Below are 19,914 nucleotides of genomic sequence, written 5' to 3'. Positions count from 1 at the left end.
GGGCCAGAGCCCTTCATCAGGAATGAATGCTGCCTAACCTGCTGTACTTTCAGATTGGTTCCACAGGTATGCACAACATCAAGGGCTGAAGGGCCTGTATTGCACTGTAATGTTCTATGTTCTACATTAGATGTAATAACTGAAAAGTAGAATAGGGGATAGTAGTTGAAAGCAGTCAAAGGATTCAAATGGAATCATAAGAACTAAGAGTCGGCAGAGTCCCTCAGGTCTGTACTGTCATTTGATACGACCATATCTGATCCAATCTCACGCTTGGCCGGTGATGAGAAAGGCACGACCTGTGAGAGCTGTCATGTAATTCCAGACACTCTCTGCCACCGTTCACTACCCATGAAGCAGCTGTGGGGAGGGCTACCTCCTGCCTTTGCAAAGGAATTCTTGGAGAGAGATGCAGTTGTGTTTGTTCAAGTTCATCGTGAGCAGCTCCATGACACAGGATTCTCTTCTCTACAGTCTGTTATCCGGGACACACACCAAGACAAACATCAACTGAACCTGCAGTACCATCAGCTCAGTGAAAGACTCTATTTGTCTGCCCGAAACTTGTTAGTCTTCCAGGGCAAGAAGTTGACCTCGACCGAAAGTTGCAGAGTGGCACTTTCCACTGTCTAGGACTGAGGGACACCCTAAAGTTCTTTGGGGAAAGACCACTACTAGTCTTTCTGCCAAAGTTAAATGTGGGGTTCATTCAGTTATCCGACTTCCCCTGTGCCTGAAATGTATGTAAATACAGTGTGTATAAGTAAAAATGCCATTGGTTTGGTTGCTAGATAAGAGTCAAACTCCAATATTTGTTTATTTCTTCATATGCTACTGTACAGAACCGAACTGCTTCAGTGACAATGTGTATATGTCAAGATATTTTTATAAATAAAGTATATTTTTTAAATTAAAAGAAGTCCAATCCACTTTCCTGCTCACTGTCCATAAGCCTTCAACACATTACTTATTAAAAATCTGTCTGTCTCCTCCTTAAATTTGCTAAATGTCCCACATTTCAACGCATTCTAGGATAGTGAATTTCACAGATCCATGACCCTCTGAGAGAAGTAATTACTTGTCATCTCTGTTTTAAATCTGCTATCTCTTAACTCAAACTATAATTGGTGCACAGTAGCAGAGAAGCAGAATTGCTTTTTTTAATGTTCTTTGTAATTCTAAGATTGCATGGGTGACCTGAAAACTATTCAACTTTTTTTAATCACTCTATAATGCAGTTTGCTTTTATTTATAAAACATTTAAATATGGAAGAGTTGAATGTCAATAACTGACTTAAATGCATTTGTTCCCTAGATCCTTAGGTTATCTGTAATATCATGATTAATAATTCCTGCTTGGAAGCAAATTATCAATCCAAAATATAGGGAATAGAAGTTTTTCTTTCCTCAGGTTTCTAGACTAGTCATAATGTTATGACTCAGAAAGATTGATTCAACTTTCAATTACATCTTGTTTGTCTAAAAATATAATTTATTCAAAAATGTACAAAGATACAGAACACAAAAGCTCAAATTTGGCATTACATGAAATGCCATCCAGTTCAACTCCTTATAGTGCAAGACATGAGGTGCCTCAGTGCAAAGACATTTAGAGGTTATATTTACAACGTACATTTATATTTCATGCTAAATGTATGTGCTGTATTTCATACGGGTAGCACGGTGGCTCAGTGGTTAGCTTGCAACACCAGGGAGCCGGGTTCAATTCCAGCCTCAGGCAACTGTCTGTGTGGAGTTTGCACATTCTCCCCGTATCTGTGTGGGTTTCCTCCAGATGCTCTGCTTTCCTCCCACAGTCTAAAGATATGCAGGTTGGGTGATATGGCCGTGATAAATTGTCCAAGGATGTGCAGAGTAGGTGGATTAGCCATGTGAAATGCAGGGTTACAGGGATAGGGTAGGATTAGGTCTGGGTGGGATGTCTTTCGGAGGGTTGATGTGGACTCGATGGGCCAAATGGCCTGCTTCCACATTGTTGCTGATTCTAAACATTCTCTGATGCATACGACCTGAGGGAAATTACGCAGCTTTCAACTCCTCTTTGATAAATTGGGAGGAGAGCCTTCATGGCCTTTTCCCATTGAGTTTTTGTGATAGCTGCTTCAAGCTTTAAGGCATCCTTCAGCACAGAGCCTTGGACTGTGTTGAGCTCCCCTGTAATAAATACCGACTGTAAGGCAAGTTAATGAATGCCTTAAACAACAGTGTGGTATAATAAGGATTTAACTCTATTTCAAATTACCTTTATTTAATGTTAACAAGAGCAAATCAAAACAGTGTGCTTCAACAGAAGAAAGCTGTAGAAAAAACAAATTACATAATCAGATAGATCTAACTAGGCTAAACACCATTTTGCTGGGGCCAGTTATTAAACAGCTTGGATGAAGGCTCATCCGCAAGTTAACACATCTGCCTTCTTGTAAGGGAAATGACAGGGATAAAGAGAGTGTGACGTAGCAGTGAGAAGATGGTAGCACTTACCCTGGTGGAGCAGAGAAGATCATTAATATTTTCCCTATACTGCAAAGTGTTCTTCTGCGCTGTGGAAACTTCAATGAGTGCGGTGATGACCTTGGCCCAATTAGTCAGGTGTCATGGCCTCCTCTGCCAATCCTGAAGAGCATAACCTCATGCACCAGGATATCAAGCCCCTGTCCACACAGAGGATGCCACAATTTCCTTTTGTCTGCCACGTCCAAGGCAAACGTCATTCATACTGTGGAAAATCTTCAGAATGTCAGCTAAACAATAGCCTTTTAAGGTGGTGCAGGCACCAGGAATGCCATTTCATTCCAGGATATCCGCGAGTTCTTGCAGATACACGGAGATGATAGAATTGCACTAATGTCAGAAGAGAGGAGCACTATGGGTGTGTGATTAATGAAGCGACATAGGAATGATGTAGTGAGAAGTCTCACCAGGCCTCTCAGAGAAACCCTCTGTGAAACACAACTAAATTGACACCTAGGCAAAGATTCAGTCCTTTCTCTCTCATATAAATTGCAACTGGCACAAAAGTTAAAAGTTAAGGTGAGAAAAGAAGACTGAGTTTTCAACAATAGAAAAATACTCAACAAAAGAGAGCAAATTGAGAGTTGAGGAGACATTGGCCTAGTGGTGTTATCATTGGACTATTAATCTGGAGACCCAGGTAATGTTCTGGGGACACAGTATGGCATATAAATTTGAATTTATTAAAAATAAAATCTGGAATTAAGTGTCTAATCATGATTGTGAAACCATTGTTGATTATCAGAAAAAGCCATCTGCTTCACAAATGTCATTTTGGGAAGGAAACTGTTATCTGTACCAGGTCTGGCCAACATGTGACTCCAGACCCACATCAATGTGGTTGACTCTTAACTACGCTCTGGGCAATTAGGGATGCGCAATAAATGCTGGTCTGGGTAGCAATGCCCTCATCCAGTGAATGAAAAAAAAGATGAACACAATATTAATAGAATTGATTTTTACATCAACCTGTTTTATTACTTCACAGTTGATGTATAAAAGGACTTATTTCAGATTAATAACATGTTGAAGTCATTAAAAGAAATGGGATATTTTGGCAGATGAGCGTAAATAAAATAACAGAAAATGTTTGTCTGCTTTTCTGGGGTTAATAATCACTTGTGCAGAGCTTAAGAAAGATTCTCAAAAAATTTGTGTAGTCAAGGTCTGTCGACACTTTGTATTCACCAGTGTCTAATGTTATTGGATCAGCGGTAAGGGTTCTGGCCACCCATTGGTGTCAGCAAGAAACCTATGACTCCACTTTCAAGAAAAGCCATTTGCCAGGCCTCTTTTCAAGGTTGGGAGCTCTTTGAAATGACAGCACAGCTAGTACCAATTGAGACCCTTAAATGATTAATTGAGAACCTCATAATCACTGTCCATGCTACCACTGCAATTAACTTTGGGTGAGAACACTGTGCAGCCTTCACAACCAGTACAATGAAGTGGCCTTCTGCAGTTTGGAGGGTGCTCTTGATTTGCCCCAAACTGGGATAACCATAAAAAACCACTTCCTCCTTGCTTCAGAACCCCTCCCCCCATGACCTATTTTACAACCCCTTAGAAGGTACCTCCTGTGCCCTACACTTCCTCCATTTCCAGCTGCTTACCCACCAGCACCTGTAACATCTGAAGTGTGTCCTGGCCTGTCTGGATGCCAGTCTGGCATTGGCTGACAGCAGGAGATGGCTTGGGTTACCTTTATCTTGGGATGTGATGCCAGTGCATACTGACTTAGGAGCACTCTGGGCACAAAATCCAGTGAGCTGTCCCGTGGATAGTCATGTGAGAGTTACCACACATTTTACACATTTTTCAACACAACACTTGGATCAAAAAGCAGATTTTCAGCCTCCTTTTCTCCAAACAATTGAACATGACCTGCTAATTTCTTATTCTCATTTTTAAGTATTCAGCATCTGCAGTGTTTTGCTCTTGTCTTTCTGTTTTCTGTGAGTCAGTCAATCATCGACTCATGCTAACATGTTACTAACAGGGAGACCAATTCCTTGGCAGTCATTTAAGAGACACATCTGACCAGGAATGCTGTAAGGTGGTCAGGGTGGTGCAGTCATAGCAATTACAGCCAGCATGGAGAGGTGTGGGCGAGGGGTGATGCTGTTTTGCATCTGGAATGTGCATGTGTACAGAACTGGTGTACATGCATAATAAGCAAAATTACAGCATGATAGATATCCAACAGGAAGAGTCAACTTAGGTCATGAGCCTCAAATTCAGGATACTCCTAGAAAGTCAGAGATGGTTGGTCACCCTGCTTACCAACAAGATGAGCTCCTGTGCTTTCTTTTTCTGTTGGAATGCCTTTGAAAATCCAAATACACTGTATCTCATGGTTCCCTTTTATCCACTTTGCTTGTTCGATCTTTAATGATCTCCCAAATAGTTGTCAAACACAATTTCCCTTTCATGAAACACCTGAACTCTTCTTCCTTGTATTTGATTTTTTTAAAAGATTCTGCCATTACTTCCTTGATAATGGATTCTAGCATTTCCCCGATGACAAATATTAGGCTAACTGACCAACTCTTTCTGTCTCCCTCCTTTCTTGAATAGAGATGTAATGTTCACTGCTTTCAAATATACTGGGACCTTTTCAGACGAATAACGCTCGAATGTAGGCCTTCAGAAGACGTATCAGTCTTTGTTCCTGTTGGTACTCCTATCACCTTTTCTCTGGAGATGGGGTTTGCCTGAAGTTCCTCCTGCCTTTTTCCCTTTTGATTTTCTACAATTCTTGAGTTGCTCTTTTATTATGAAGATAGATGCAAACTACTAATTCAATATCTCTGCCATTTCCTTGTCTCTCCAATCTCAGTAATGTTTTCCTTGAAATTAGCAGGCAGCACAAAATTTATGTACTGCCTGCTTCTCAAGTGACTGGTCATAGAGTCATAGAGTCCGACAGCACGGAGACAGGCCCTTTGGCCCAAACTGGTCCATGCTGACCAAAGTGTCACCATTTCCCTGCACTTGGCCCACACCCAGGTGTGGGTCGGTCATACCTTGTAGTCCCCATGTCCTATTCTAGGCTTTCTCCCGTTCTAATTCCTACTTCCAGTTTGAACTATGTTTGAAAACATAAAGGACAAGAATACTGTGTGATCTCATGGTGTGATAGATCACATATTGCCTCCAAGATTAAAGACATAAAATGGGGAAGACTGTGTCAGCCCATCCCAGCGAATCTATTCGTTTAATGGTTCCAGGATTTTTACCTTCTCATGTTACACTCTGAAATCTGTTTCTTATGCTGGTGATAATTGATACTGAAATATGATCCAAAAATGAATGTTGAAGTATTCTTTCAATAAAATGAAATAATAATCTGGGAGCAAAAACATAAAGCATAATATGCCACAAGAACATTCTGTGGAAGACATACTAAGGAGGAACCTTGCTCTTTGTAGAGTCTTGATGGTGACAGTTCTAAGTTACAAATTATGTAATTGGCCTCAGTCTGTACATTCGATGAAGTAATATTATTATTCATTTTCAATATTTTGTAGCCAAAGCTTTTATCTCGGGAGCTGTTAGATCTGGTGGCATCTCACTTTAACCTCAAAGAAAAGGAGTACTTTGGAATAACATTTATTGATGATACGTGAGTAAACAATTCTAACTCTTAAAAGTGTTGCACTACATGTAAAAATGGTGGCGTTTCACAGACATGACCATGCTTTGCTCTTTGGTACAGTTTGCTGCTGGAAATAATTTAGGAGGGAATTTGGAACAAATAATCAATCTTTCCAAGAGTAAATATCATGACTGAATTTTGATTTTGATTTTTTTTAATATTGATTTTATTGACGTCTGTACTAAGTGCAAAAGCACAGGTGTACAGTGAAAAGTGTACACAAGGGACCTTCTTAGTACAAGTATCTAGGTACAGAATCTTAAGAACAAGGCAGAAAGAAAGAACAAAGTTAAATGTTAGACATTGCAGTCATTATAGTACAGTGACACCTTCTTAGTTTTAAGTAGAAAATGAAGTAATAAAGTTGAAAGTTCAAATATTAGTCTTCCTTTAGTGCTTAGCCATAGGAAATAGAGTATTATAAGCTAAGTTTGGGAATGAATTCATTCAAACATAACATTTAATAAAAATAGTATTGTTGTTTGAAACAGGGTAACCCTGCTTTGGGGCACTATAAACAATATATTCTTTTCATTGGCAACACCATGAGCTGTGCCAAATTGTCAAGAAACAATGACATGCTCAATTTGGAACAAGTACTAAGAAAAGGCAGACTATCTTCTAATCTTATCACTAACTTCATGAAAGGTTGTCACATAATACAGCTAAAAATATATTTCTGTTGGTTCTACTTAAAGCATTCTGTTGTTTATGCATTTGATTAAGTATATCAACTAAAAATATTCTTAACTTCTGCTGAGTTCGACTTAAACCCACCATTTGATTAAGTAGATTAACTTGCTATGCTAATAGTATAGCTAGGAGGTGGATTTCCTGAGCTATGGCAATCTCTTGAAAATTGTCATTCCAATTCTTTTTACACATAACAGGGGTCTGCGTTTCGGGCAGAACATTCCCACCAGAGCTTCTTCAGGAATTGTACGTCGATTCTGACAGTTTCCTCATAGTGTAGAGTAGTTAGGGAAAGGTAAACCACACGTCATTTTCACAGCAGTTAGTTGTCCTACCATAAGGGTCAAGCATCACAGACAGCCACATTTCATAGCTGCAGTGAAAGGGAAAGTGCATAAGGTAAAACAAAAAAAACTGTGGATGCTGGAGATCATTCACAAACAAAAAACAGAAATTGCGGAGAGAAACTTAATAAATCTGGCAGCATCTGAACAGAAGACAACATTATCATTTCAAGCCCGGTGACTCTTCTTTAGAATATAAGTATGTAACGTAATTGTGAGGCCCTGGGTGTGTCAGGTTCTGTCAGATACAGAGTTGGAGAGGGGATCAGGTTCAGAGTTGGGGAAGGGACGAGTTCAGTCCCTGGAGCACAGGAAAGGTTGTCAGGTCCAGTTTCAGCAAAGGGCTCCTCTGTGGGGAGGTAGGACTATGTCTGGTGATGATGGAAAGAGGGCCAGGTTTCGTTGGGTGGGACGGGCTGAGTGGGTAGTAAGTGTCAGGTCTAGAACATGAGCATTTGGTAGGTGGCAAGTAAAGAGCAGGAGGAGTTCAGATTTGATGGTGAGGCATGGAAGGTGAGTCCTGTGGCAGGGAATGTGGTCAGATCCAACGGTGAAGAGAATCAAAAAATCAAGGCCAGTACAGATTCATAGAGTCATAAGAGATATACAGCATAGAAACTGACCCTTCAGTGCAACTCATCCATGCTGACATATCCTAAATTAACCTAGTCCCATTTGCCAGCACTTGGCCCATATCCCTTTAAACCCTTCATATTCGTACACCTATCCTTTTTAATGTTGTAATTGTACCAGCCTCCACCACTTCCTCTGGCAGCTCCACCTCTATATACATCATTCTTTGTATGAAAAATTTGACCCTTGGGTCCCTTTTAAATTTCTCCCCTCGCACCCTAAACCTGATGAAGGGCTTATGGCCAAACCGTCGATTCCCCTGCTCCTTAGATGCTGCCTGACCTGCTGGGCTTTTCCAGCACCACACTCTCGACTCTGATCTCCAACATCTGCAGTCCTCACTTTCTCCTAGCAATGCACAAATCCTATGAAAGAATGAGAAAAATGTTTTAGCACATTATTTTAATCAGACTCCAGGTATACTTGTTAATTTGAAAAGTGCTTAACCTCAATTGTAGGTAAAATTCTAAAATCCATCGTTAAGGATGAGATTTCTAAATTATTGGACATGCAGAGTCGAATTAGAACAAGTCAGCATGGATTTAATAAAGGGAGGTCGTGCCTGACAAACCTATTAGAATTCTTTGAAGAGGTAACAAGTAGGTTAGATCAGGGAAACCCAGTGGACTTTCTCGATATAGACTTCCAGAAGGCCTTTGATAAGGTGCCTCACGGGAGGCTGCTGAGCAAGGTGAGGGCCCATGGTGTTCGAGATGAACTACTGGTATGGATTGAGGATTGGCTGTCTTACAGAAGGCATTTGGGATAAAAGGTTCTTTTTCAGAATGGCAGCTGGTGACAAGTGGTGTCCGAAGGGTTCAGTGTTGGGGCCCCAGCTGCTCACTTTATATATTAATGATCTGGATGAAGAGACTGGGAGCATTCCCGTGAAGTTCGCCAATGATACGAAGTTAGGTGAACAGATAGGTAGTTCTGAGGAGGTGGGGAGGCTACAGAAAGAATTAGACAGTTTAGGAGAATGGTCCAAGAAATGGCTGATGAAATTCAATGTGAGCAAATGTGAGGTCTTGCACTTTGGGAAAAAAGAACATAGGCATGGACTATTTTATAAACAGTGAGAAAAATCATAAAGCCGAAGTACAAAGGGATCTGGGAGTGCTAGTACAGGATTTGCAGGTTGAGTCCATGGTTAAGAAAACAAATGTAATGTTGTCATTTATTTCAAGAGGGTTGGAATGTAAAAGCAGTGAGGTGCTACTAAGACTTTATAAAGCTCTGGTTAGGCCCCATTTAGAATCTGTGTCCAGTTTTGGGCCCCACACCACAGGAAGGGCATACTGGCACTGGAGCGTGTCCAGTGGAGATTCACATGGATGATTCTTGGAATGGTGGGCCTAACATACGATGAACGGCTGAAGATCCTGGGATTGTATTCGTTAGGGTTCAGAAGGTTATGGGGAGACCTAATAGAAACTTACAAGATCATGCATGGCTTCGAAAGGGTAGATGCTGAGAAATTTCTTTGTCAGGAGGGGATACTAGGATTCATGGGTACTGCCTTAGAATTAGAGGGGGTCAATTTAGAACAGAAATGAGGAGACATTTCTGAGAGTGGTGGGCCTGTGGAATTCACTGCCACGTAGCGCAGTGGAGACCGGGATGTTGAATGTCTTCAAGGCAGAGATAGATAAATTCTTAATCTCACAAGGAATTAGGGGATACATGGAGAGTGCAGGTAAGTGGCATTGAAATGCCCATCAACCATGTTTGAATGGTGGAGTGGATTGATGGGCTGAATGGTCTCACTTCCACTCCTATTTCTTATGGTCTTATTATTTCTTATTTCCCAATATCTCAGAAAATCATCAAAATTATTTCAACTAAAGTAAGACCATTTATACGTTAGGGAGAATGGAGTTTTAATCAAACAAAATGCTGACTGAATACACCTGTGGAACAATTGCTGCCATGAGACCTTTATTAACTACAAGTAAAGTGTGTGAAGTTTGGTGCACAATTGTTAACAATAGCCTTAAAACCCCAAAGAAAGTGGTGCCTGAATCGAAACAGCAAAGTTTTTGAAGCACAGGGGATTTAAGTTTATAACATTTGTGTATTTGATGTTTACTAAAGAAAAACTTACTTTTGCTATTTATTTTCCAGCTGTTATTTTGGCAAAGTTTAGTTTCTGAAGTAGTGCTCCTCTTCATATGCTGGATTGTACTAATGGTAAAGTCATACTGTGTTGTAGGGTTTCACTCTCCTATGTCTAGAGATAATGAGACACAAGCCAATATATTCAGTTTTTATAAAGGGTAACAATATACTGCTAAATCCAGTTGGATTGGACATGAGGGCACTTTTTTTTAGTGTATTTGCAGTGTACATCCTCTTACGTAGTACTATATGAAGTCACCAGAATAATACATTTAAATTTGAACAGAACTCAAGAAAACTGTAGAATAATACACTGGAAAAATTGTAAGATTCTCCTTAGAAATTACTTGTTTGCTACTTAATTGTATTTTAAATGTTTAATTGTTAATGTTATAAAGAATAAATCTAAATTTCTCATTTATCTGCCTGCAAAAATCAATTAATCTACTGTAGTAGATGAATGGCATAATCTACTGGAGTACCCCCAATCACACATCCCAATGTTCCTCCGTTCATTTCTCAACCCAAGACTATAACTTTGTTGCTCCCAAGTGTGAGACAATGTCACTTTTCAAACAGCTATTAGTTTGAGGATTCATTCACATTCAAACAAAAATAACTGAGGAATATGACTCCCCAACAGTTTGTCCTGGAACTGGCACTGTGGGAAAGTTTGGAATTCTACACGCCCATTTTTCTCAATAGTTGAAGTGAAAAGCTCAACAAGGGAGGTTTACAACGTGGAACCAACTTGGAAGAAAAACAGGATGCAAACAAGCGTATATGCACTGGCTGTGTCCAATGTTAACAATGTACAGTCCAATATCTTGCACAACATCTTGCTCTTAGAAATGCCAAGCCTGTGCGATTTTCATAATCCCATTCAGCCTTCAGTTTGTTCTTCATGACCTCATTCAAAAAGTATACTCTTGAGTCTCACCATTTTTGTTTACAACATAAACTATGTAGCATTCTATAATCCATGCACAACTACTATAAAACTGTTACGTTTATTAATTGAATAATGTTTTCTCTCCAAAGGTGACTTTGGCAAGCAAAATTTACAATAGATGTTTTTATAATGTCAGCATTTGTTCTACTTAGCTGTGTGAGCTGAGTGTTTTATTTTCCCTGGAACCTCAGAGCTCTGTGCTCTCACCGACAAAATGACAACACGTAAATCACAGGAGATTAACAATGTTCTTAAAATACCTGCCTCTGTAGACTGCAATACTTGCAAAATCGTCAAATAAGTTCACTTGAAGAATTGTTGAGCTAGTTAAAATATTCCAAGTGTTGTACATCCACTGAAATTCAAAAGTTCTGTCATTCTATTTTAATAACAGTGAAATCATACAAGAAGCCAAGCCAACCTTCTTGTGGGAAAGATCACCTTACTCCTGTTAGCACCTACTTACTGCAGTCTGGCATTGTTTGTTTAATGGGCTTTCCCCCCCTCCCGACTTGAGAGCAGCCTTTGTCCTGGCCATGTTGATCTTGGCAAAGGACAATGGGAGACTCCTGTTTTACACTCCAAAAGGTAGAAGATTATTCCCTTGTTTCCTGTAAAGCTGAGTAAATTAAAAATACTCACTTGCAGCTGATGAGAAAACTGTTCTCTGTCAAAGTGTTTTGGCATAATATACTAATAGGTGCTCAGTTGAAAGTAACTCCATTCTCAGATGTCCGTTGCACCAGTTAAATAATCAGCAAAATAAGAGATAGTGAGTCTATCTTACAAGTAAAATAAGGTAAAATTAATACATCATCTTAAGTGATGTGTATTGGCTGTCCCCGTCATATTTGTCATTACATTGTGCTATAACTTGTAATTCTGAATGCAATTAAGGCAAAATGGTAATGCTAACTTTTGAATACTAATAACATTGTTTTCTGTGAATCATTAGCATTGCATTTTATATATCCTCAAGAAATTGCAATCATACCAAAGCAATTAAGTAATACGGAGGTAAAATGAAAAGGTCAAGTTTATGCATCTCATCAACAGTATTGTCAAATATCATATGCATATGTAAGCATAATGGTATTTGAATCTGAGTAAAAGAGAGCCATTTTATTGACATAGCATGAGGAAAGCTGCTACCTCTTTCATTTAAAAAGAAACAATTTTTCTAGAATTTAATTACTCACAAATCTTCCTGGTTCAGTTCAATAATAAAGAGAAATCCTTTGTTCACATATAAAGACATCATCACAGCTTCCAAATCCAAGTTATTTTCAAAGGTTGGCAGTGAAAAAGGTAAATTCCCCAGCTGTCAAACCTGTCAAATCCAATACTTGCTTTCTGACAAGGGATGTACTGAATTATACAGGTCACCAACATAGTTATTTCTTATGACTGAAAGCATCAAAATAAACTGACAACAGCACCATACCACACAATACACCCTCCATGTTCTTCAATAAGCCATGATGTGGAGGAGCCGGTGTTGGACTGCGGTGGACAAAGTTAAAAATCGCACAACACCAAGTTATAGTCCAACAGGTTTATTTGGAAGCACTAGCTTTTGGAGCACTGTTCCTTCAGCTACCTGAGAAAGGAGCAATGCTCCGAGAGCTAGTGCTCCTAAATAAACCTTTTGGACTATAACCTAGTGTTGTGTGACTTTTTTAACTTCAATAAGCCAGTTTATGCCATTAGAATAAAAAAAAACCCACCTGTGGTGGAACTGGTTTGAAAACATCATTCCTATGGCAATCACCAAAACTTTATGTACATTCAATGGATATGTTTTTAATAGCATGAACCTTTTTTTGTATACTTGAACAGTAGCACCATTATACATCATTGGCTTACTGAGTTTATTTTACTTGTTGGAAACACCTAATAATTTATTTCTAACTACAATTTGTTAAGTAAAGCCAGTGCTGAAGACTGGTATTCTTTGCTTCACATGTTGTCAACCGCTTAGTAACAAAGAACCTTTAGGAAGATAATGTGAAAATATGTCTGCCTGAATGCATTTCCAGTTAATTGAAGCAACAAATTTGTCATCTTTACAGATGTAGAGTAAATGTAGGAAGTTCATCTTACATAGTTAGCATTCTGAAATTAAAAATGAAATCAGAGTGCAGGAAACACTCAGCCAATCCGACAGTATTTGTAGACAGAGAGTTGGATATTAATGCAATGAGTCCAAAATGATTCTTCGTAACTTGTTTCTGTTCCAACATTTCTTGTTTTTATGCATATTTCCAAAATCTGCAATATTTTGTTTTTATTCTGAAATTTAAGCCCTGCAACATCTGCAGTCCATTACACATGCATGTGTGCCGTGAGAATGTAACAGCCTCATTACAATCAGACAGATATTCAATATTAAAAATGATCATTATTATAAAGTATCCGAAGAAATGAACTGCATAATGATCTGTCATTATTTATGACTTCACAAATCTCACAACCTTTTCTTCCCTGTAGAGGTCAGAGCAACTGGCTGCAGCTGGATCGAAGGGTATTGGATCATGATTTGCCCAAGAAAACAGGACCAGTGGCCTTATTCTTCTCAGTCAAGTGAGTTAATTAGTATTTGCATAGAATGGAGATTGCATAATGGCAATAAATATACATTTCAAGAGAGCTCGTGTTCTTTTTCACAGAATCACAACATTGCTACAGTGTAGAAGGAGATCATTCAGCCTATTGTGTCTGTATCAGCTCTCTGAGCATCTTAACTTGGTGCTGATTTCCTGCCTTTTCCTTGGAACTCTGAACATTGTTCCTATTTGAATACTCATCCAATGCCCTCTTGAATGCCTCAATTAAACCTGTCTCCAGCACACTTTCAGGTACTACATTCCTAACTCTAACCACTTGCTGTCTAAAATGCTTTCTTGTCACCTCAACATTTGCTAAAAAAAACTTTAAACTCGCAGGAATAATGTCTTCCTATTTAGTCAGTCAGACCGCCTCAAGATTTGGAAACATCAATCAAATCTCCTCTTGGCCTTCTCCTCTCCAATGAAAACGTCTCATCTTCTCCAATTTCCTATTGACATGCTTATTCAATATTTTGGGATTTCTCTTTGTGTAAAAAATGAGGTCTGCAGATGCTGGAGATCACAGCTGCAAATGTGTTGCTGGTCAAAGCACAGCAGGTTAGGCAGCATCTCAGGAATAGAGAATTCGACGTTTCGAGCATAAGCCCTTCATCAGGAATAAGAGAGAGAGAGCCAAGCAGGCTGAGATAAAAGGTAGGGAGGAGGGACTAGGGGGAGGGGCGATGGAGGTGGGATAGGTGGAAGGAGGTCAAGGTGAGGGTGATAGGCCGGAGTGGGGTGGGGGCGGAGAGGTCAGGAAGAGGATTGCAGGTTAGGAGGGCAGTGCTGAGTTGAGGGAACCGACTGAGACAAGGTGGGGGGAGGGGAAATGAGGAAGCTGGAGAAATCTGAATTCATACCTTGTGGTTGGAGGGTTCCCAGGCGGAAGATGAGGCGCTCCTCCTCCAGCCGTCGTGTAGTTGTGTTCTGCCGGTGGAGGAGTCCAAGGACCTGCATGTCCTCGGTGGAGTGGGAGGGGGAGTTGAAGTGTTGAGCCACGGGGTGATTGGGTTGGTTGGTTCGGGCGGCCCAGAGGTGTTCTCTGAAGCGTTCCGCAAGTAAGCGGCCTGTCTCACCAATACAGAGGAGGCCACATCGGGTGCAGCGGATGCAATAGATGATGTGTGTGGAGGTACAGGTGAACTTGTGGCGGATATGGAAGGATCCCTTGGGGCCTTGGAGGGAAGTGAGTGTGGAGGTGTGGGCGCAAGTTTTACATTTCCTGCGGTTGCAGGGGAAGGTGCCGGGGGTGGAGGTTGGGTTGGTGGGGGGTGTGGATCTGACAAGGGAGTCACGAAGGGAGTGGTCCTTGCGGAACGCTGATAGGGGAGGGGAGGGAAATATATCCTTGGTGGTGGGGTCCGTTTGGAGGTGGCGGAAATGGCGGCGGATAATACGTTGTATGCGCAGGTTGGTGGGGTGGTAGGTGAGAACCAGTGGGGTTCTGTCTTGGTGGCGGTTGGAGGAGCGGGGCTCAAGGGCGGAGGAGCGGGAAGTGGAGGAGATGCGGTGGAGGGCATCGTCGATCACGTCTGGGGGGAATCTGCGGTCCTTGAAGAAGGAGGCCATCTGGGCTGTGCGGTGTTGGAATTGGTCCTCCTGGGAGCAGATGCGGCGGAGACGAAGGAATTGGGAATATGGGATGGCGTTTTTACAGGGGGCAGGGTGGGAGGAGGTGTAGTCCAGGTAGCTGTGGGAGTCAGTCGGTTTATAATAGATGTCTGTGTTGAGTCAGTCGCCCGAGATAGAAATGGAAAGGTCTAGGAAGGGGAGGGAGGAGTCTGAGACAGTCCAGGTGAATTTCAGGTCGGGATGGAAGGTGTTAGTAAAGTTGATGAACTGTTCAACCTCCTCGTGGGAGCACGAGGCAGCGCCGATACAGTCATCGATGTAGCGGAGGAAAAGGTGGGGGGTGGTGCCAGTGTAGTTGCGGAAGATGGACTGTTCCACATATCCTACGAAGAGGCAGGCATAGCTGGGGCCCATGCGGGTGCCCATGGCAACTCCTTTAGTTTGGAGGAAGTGGGAGGATTGAAAAGAGAAGTTATTCAGGGTGAGGACCAGTTCAGTCAGTCGAAGGAGGGTGTCAGTGGAAGGGTACTGGTTGGTGCGGCGGGAAAGGAAGAAGCGGAGGGCTTTGAGTCCTTCGTGATGGGGGATGGAGGTGTACAGGGACTGGATGTCCATAGTGAAAATAAGGCGTTGGGGACCGGGGAAGCGAAAATCCTGGAGGAGGTGGAGGGCGTGGGTGGTGTCCCGAACGTAGGTGGGGAGTTCTTGGACTAAAGGGGACAGGACCGTGTCGAGGTATTGGGAGATGAGTTCGGTGGGGCAGGAGCAGGCTGAGACAATGGGTCGGCCGGGGGCAGGCAGGTTTGTGGATTTTGGGCAGGAGGTAGAAATGGGCGGTGCGGGGTTGTGGGACTATGAGGTTGGAGGCGGTGGATGGGAGATCCCCTGAGGTGATGAGGTCCTGGATGGTCTGGGAGATGATGGTTTGGTGGTGGGAGGTGGGGTCGTGGTCAAGGGGGCGATAAGAGGAGGCGTCCGCGAGCTGGCGTTTGGCTTCAGCAGTCCACTCCCTCCGCTCCAATCCCAACCTCACCATCAAACCCGCAGACAAGGGAGGCGCGGTGGTAGTTTGGCGCACTGACCTGTAAAACTCTTACAAGGATTTCTCTTTGTGTCAGATGTCAGTCTTTTTTCATAATCTGTCTTTTTTTTTCATAATGGAAATGCCTCCCACCTGGAATCATTCACATAAATCTCATCTACACTCTCTCCCATGCATTCACATTCTTCCAACATTGTGACATTCAAAACTGTGCACAGTACTCCAGCTGAGGTCTAACCAGTATCCTATACAAGTCCAGCATAACTGCCACACCTCCAGGGAGAAGATGGAATTGGATACAAACTAAACTTACTTCCTCTGTGCATTGAAAACCTGCCACTTCTGTTGCAAATCTTCAGTGTTTAAAATGTTTAATTTTATTTCACTTCTTTCCAAATGGGCTGTGTGTAAAACATTAACACATTTCTCGCGTCAATGAGTTACAGGTAATCGGTGAGAAATTGCTCTTACTTGATATGGCTGAGGGCACTGGATAATGAAAAAGTTAATGGCCTTGATAAATTCCAGAAAGTGTACTGAAGAGCTATGGTTTGCTGCACCCCAGTTGTTCCAGTACAGCTACAACATTGGCATCTACCTATAAATGTGTTCACAAGATCCCGTGTGTGCTGATACTCTCACTTACATGTAACTGTAATCAGGAATGTCTGCGCACACTATTCTAGACTAGATATGTCGTCAGGTGAATTTACATGTGATGTCACGCACAAAACCCACAGCCCATGTGCAGAGATGAAGCACATGCAATCATAAAACAGGGTTTGGGAGGGGGAAAGTGAGGACATGGGACAGGAGGAAGTGAGGTTGGTGTAGAGGGGTGAGAGGACATAGGATTCAAGAGGCCTCTCACTTTGGTCCCATTCTCTCCCTGTCCCAGCCCTGTTTTCCCCCAGATGAATGTTCCTTTTGTGTGTGTGCCTCCTGAGTACAAGATGTAGCTTCTTAAATTAGTAAATACAGATGCAGCTACAGGGGGGGCAAAAGAGTTTTCCTTTAAGTGACTCGTACAGAATTTAAAGAGTGAAGTTGAAGAATTTCATGGAACCAGAGAACACTTTTGTAGTTAAACTTTTAGTACTTAACGCATCAGATTATCAATACATTTATGTATCAGTAAAGTTAATTGAATTATCAAACACTTAAAAACTAAAGTACCAGATTACTACATAATTCCTGTGGAATTTTAGTACTTGCATTTTTGCTGCTATAATAACAGTTCCGTGTTAGGTAAAACTTCTATTCAAATAGTAATTGTGAGAAAAGATTTGCTTCTTGGGCAAATTTCTCTGACAGTAATAAATGTCTATTAATTTTGCATCCTTAAATTTTGTTTTCATAAGTTATTGTTACTGCCGGGAGTTTTATAGTGCAAAGTAAATCAATTACTTCAACAGTGAAACTCAAAACCAGCCTGAGTTATTAATTCAGAAAATACGTTTTTAAAGTCTTTCTTTATTTTAGTTACGTGAGCATTTTCTCTGCCCAGCTCTCAGCAAAACTATTAGCTGCAATGAACTGTACAAAATACACCTCCTACAGGAATAAAAGACAAATTACAAATATGATCAATGTAATAGCACTATGAGACATAGCAGTGTATCTAGAGTTTAATTTTTTTTTAGTTCAGTACAAGACTGAACTGGCATTTTTATCCATTTGAGAAAAATGGAAAATGACATGGTTTAAACCACTGCATGACCAAGTGCTGTGTCTTCCTGTTTTGGGACTATATATGAAAGCAGGAGGAATTGGAAGAGAGAAAACTGTAGATATGAAAGCCTACTAGACTCTCAACAATAAGGCAATTAGTGAGTGCCCAACAGGATTTTTACTGTTCTTAAGACTTCAAATGAGGTAGCCCTAGCCGCCAGCCAATCAACACTTAGTGCCATAGAGTCCCAGAGTGGAGGAGTGACTACTGAATCGATCGACGCTGTTGAAGGGGGTGGTGGTGGTATTGGTGAGGGTGGTCTCCTGGGTTGAAGATCAGAAGAATGGGCAAGTCCAGAGGCTTTTGGCAGCCATCCCCATGCCTTCCATTATGCTGCTTGATTAGTACAGGTTATTCTGCTATAAACCGTGTTTTGTTAATGCAAATTCGCTGTTATGCGACTGACGAATTGGAGAGACCGTTTCTTAAGCACAAACTTTTAAAACGTCTGTAACACAACTACATCGCCAACACTTTAAGCACTGTTTCTAAAGCAGGATTTTTCTATAATGTTGGGTTGCACAGGAATGCAACCATTATGCTATTGAAAACTACCTGTCCAGATCAAGAGAGCCTCCCCCACCCCACAAAAAACCAGCCTGTCTGCACTAGTAACTAGGAGAAAGTGAGGACTGCAGATGCTGGAGATCAGAGCTGAAAAATGTGTTGCTGGAAAAGCACAGCAGGTCAGGCAGCATCAAAGGAGCAGTAGAATTGACGTTTCAGACATAAGCCCTTCTTCAGGAATGAGGAGGGTGTGCCAAACAGGCTAAGATAAAAGGTAGGGAGGAGAGACTTGGGGGAGGGGGCGTTGCAAAAGCGTTAGGTGGAAGTAGGTTAAAGTGAGGGTGATAGGCTGGAGAGGGGGTGGGGATGGAAAGGTCGGGAAGAAGATTGCAGGTCAAGAAGGTGGTGCTGAGTCCGAGGGTTGGGACTGAGAAAAGGTGGGGGGAAGGGAAATGAGAAAGCTGAAGAAATCATCATTCATCCCTTGTGGTTGGAGGGTTCCTAGGCGGAAGATGAGGCACTCTTCCTCCAGGCGTCGTGTTGCCATGGTCTAGCGATGGAGGAGGCCAAAGATCTACATGTCCTTGGCAGAGTGGGAGGGGGAGTTAAAGTGTTCAGCCACGGGGTGGTTAGGTCGGTTGGTGCGGGTGTCCCAGAGGTGTTCTCTGAAACATTCTGCAAGTAGGCAGCCTGTCTCCCCAGTGTAGAGAAGGCCACATCGAGTGCAGCGGATGCAGTAAATGATGTGTGGGAAGGTACAGGTGAATTTGTGACGGATATGGAAGGATCCCTTGTGGCCTTGGAGGGAAGTGAGGGGGGAGGTGTGGGTGCAAGTTTTGCATTTCCTGCGGTTGCAGGGGAAGGTGCCGGGAGTGGAGGTTGGGTTGGTGGGGAGTGTGGATCTGACGAGAGAGTCGCGGAGGGAGTGGTCTTTCTGGAACGCTGATAGGGGAGGGGAAGGAAATATATCCCTGGTGGTGGGGTCTGTTTGGAGGTGACGGAAATGACGAAGGATGATACGATGTATCCGGAGGTTGGGTGGGGTGGTAGATGAGGATCAGTGGGGTTCTGTCCTGGTGGTGATTGGAGGGGCGGGGTTAAAGGGCGGAGGAGCGGGAAGTGGAGGAGATGCGGTGGAGAGCATCGTCAACCATGTCTGAGGGGAAATTGTGGACTTTGAAGAAGGAGGCTGTCTGGGTTGTTCGGTATTGGGATTGGTCCTCCTGGGAGCAGATGCGGTGGAGGCGAAGGAATTGGGAATATGAGATGGTGTTTTACGGGGGCAGGATGGGAGGAGGTGTAATCTAGGTAGCTGTGGGAATCAATCGGTTTATAGTAAACATCTGTGTTGAGTCGGTCGTCCGAGATAGAAATGGAGAGGTCTAGGAAAGGGAGGGAGGAGTCTGAGACTGTCCAGGTAAATTTGAGGTCGGGGTGGAAGGTGTTAGTAAAGTGGATAAACTGTTCAACCTCCTCGTGGGAGCACGAGGTAGCGCAACTGTTCAACCTCCTCGTGGGAGCA

At 42.2% G+C, this 19,914-nt stretch overlaps 1 protein-coding gene across 3 annotated transcripts in view; it reads left to right on the top strand.

Annotated features, from left to right (window-relative positions):
- The window catches only part of frmd4bb (FERM domain containing 4Bb), a 374,294-nt gene that overhangs the window by 198,976 nt on the left and 155,404 nt on the right, over positions 1-19,914 (top strand). For all 3 annotated transcript variants that reach the window (XM_060835692.1, XM_060835693.1, XM_060835691.1), the window contains exons 3-4: positions 6,063-6,157; positions 13,421-13,513. In XM_060835692.1, coding sequence (XP_060691675.1) covers positions 6,063-6,157; positions 13,421-13,513 — 188 coding nt within the window. The remainder of the gene's footprint in view (positions 1-6,062; positions 6,158-13,420; positions 13,514-19,914) is intronic.

This window comes from Hemiscyllium ocellatum, chromosome 14 (genome assembly GCF_020745735.1).
Source record: "Hemiscyllium ocellatum isolate sHemOce1 chromosome 14, sHemOce1.pat.X.cur, whole genome shotgun sequence".
Lineage (NCBI taxonomy): Eukaryota > Metazoa > Chordata > Chondrichthyes > Orectolobiformes > Hemiscylliidae > Hemiscyllium > Hemiscyllium ocellatum.
Note: the sequence above shows the minus strand (reverse complement) of the source record. Positions and strands in the feature narration are given on the sequence as shown.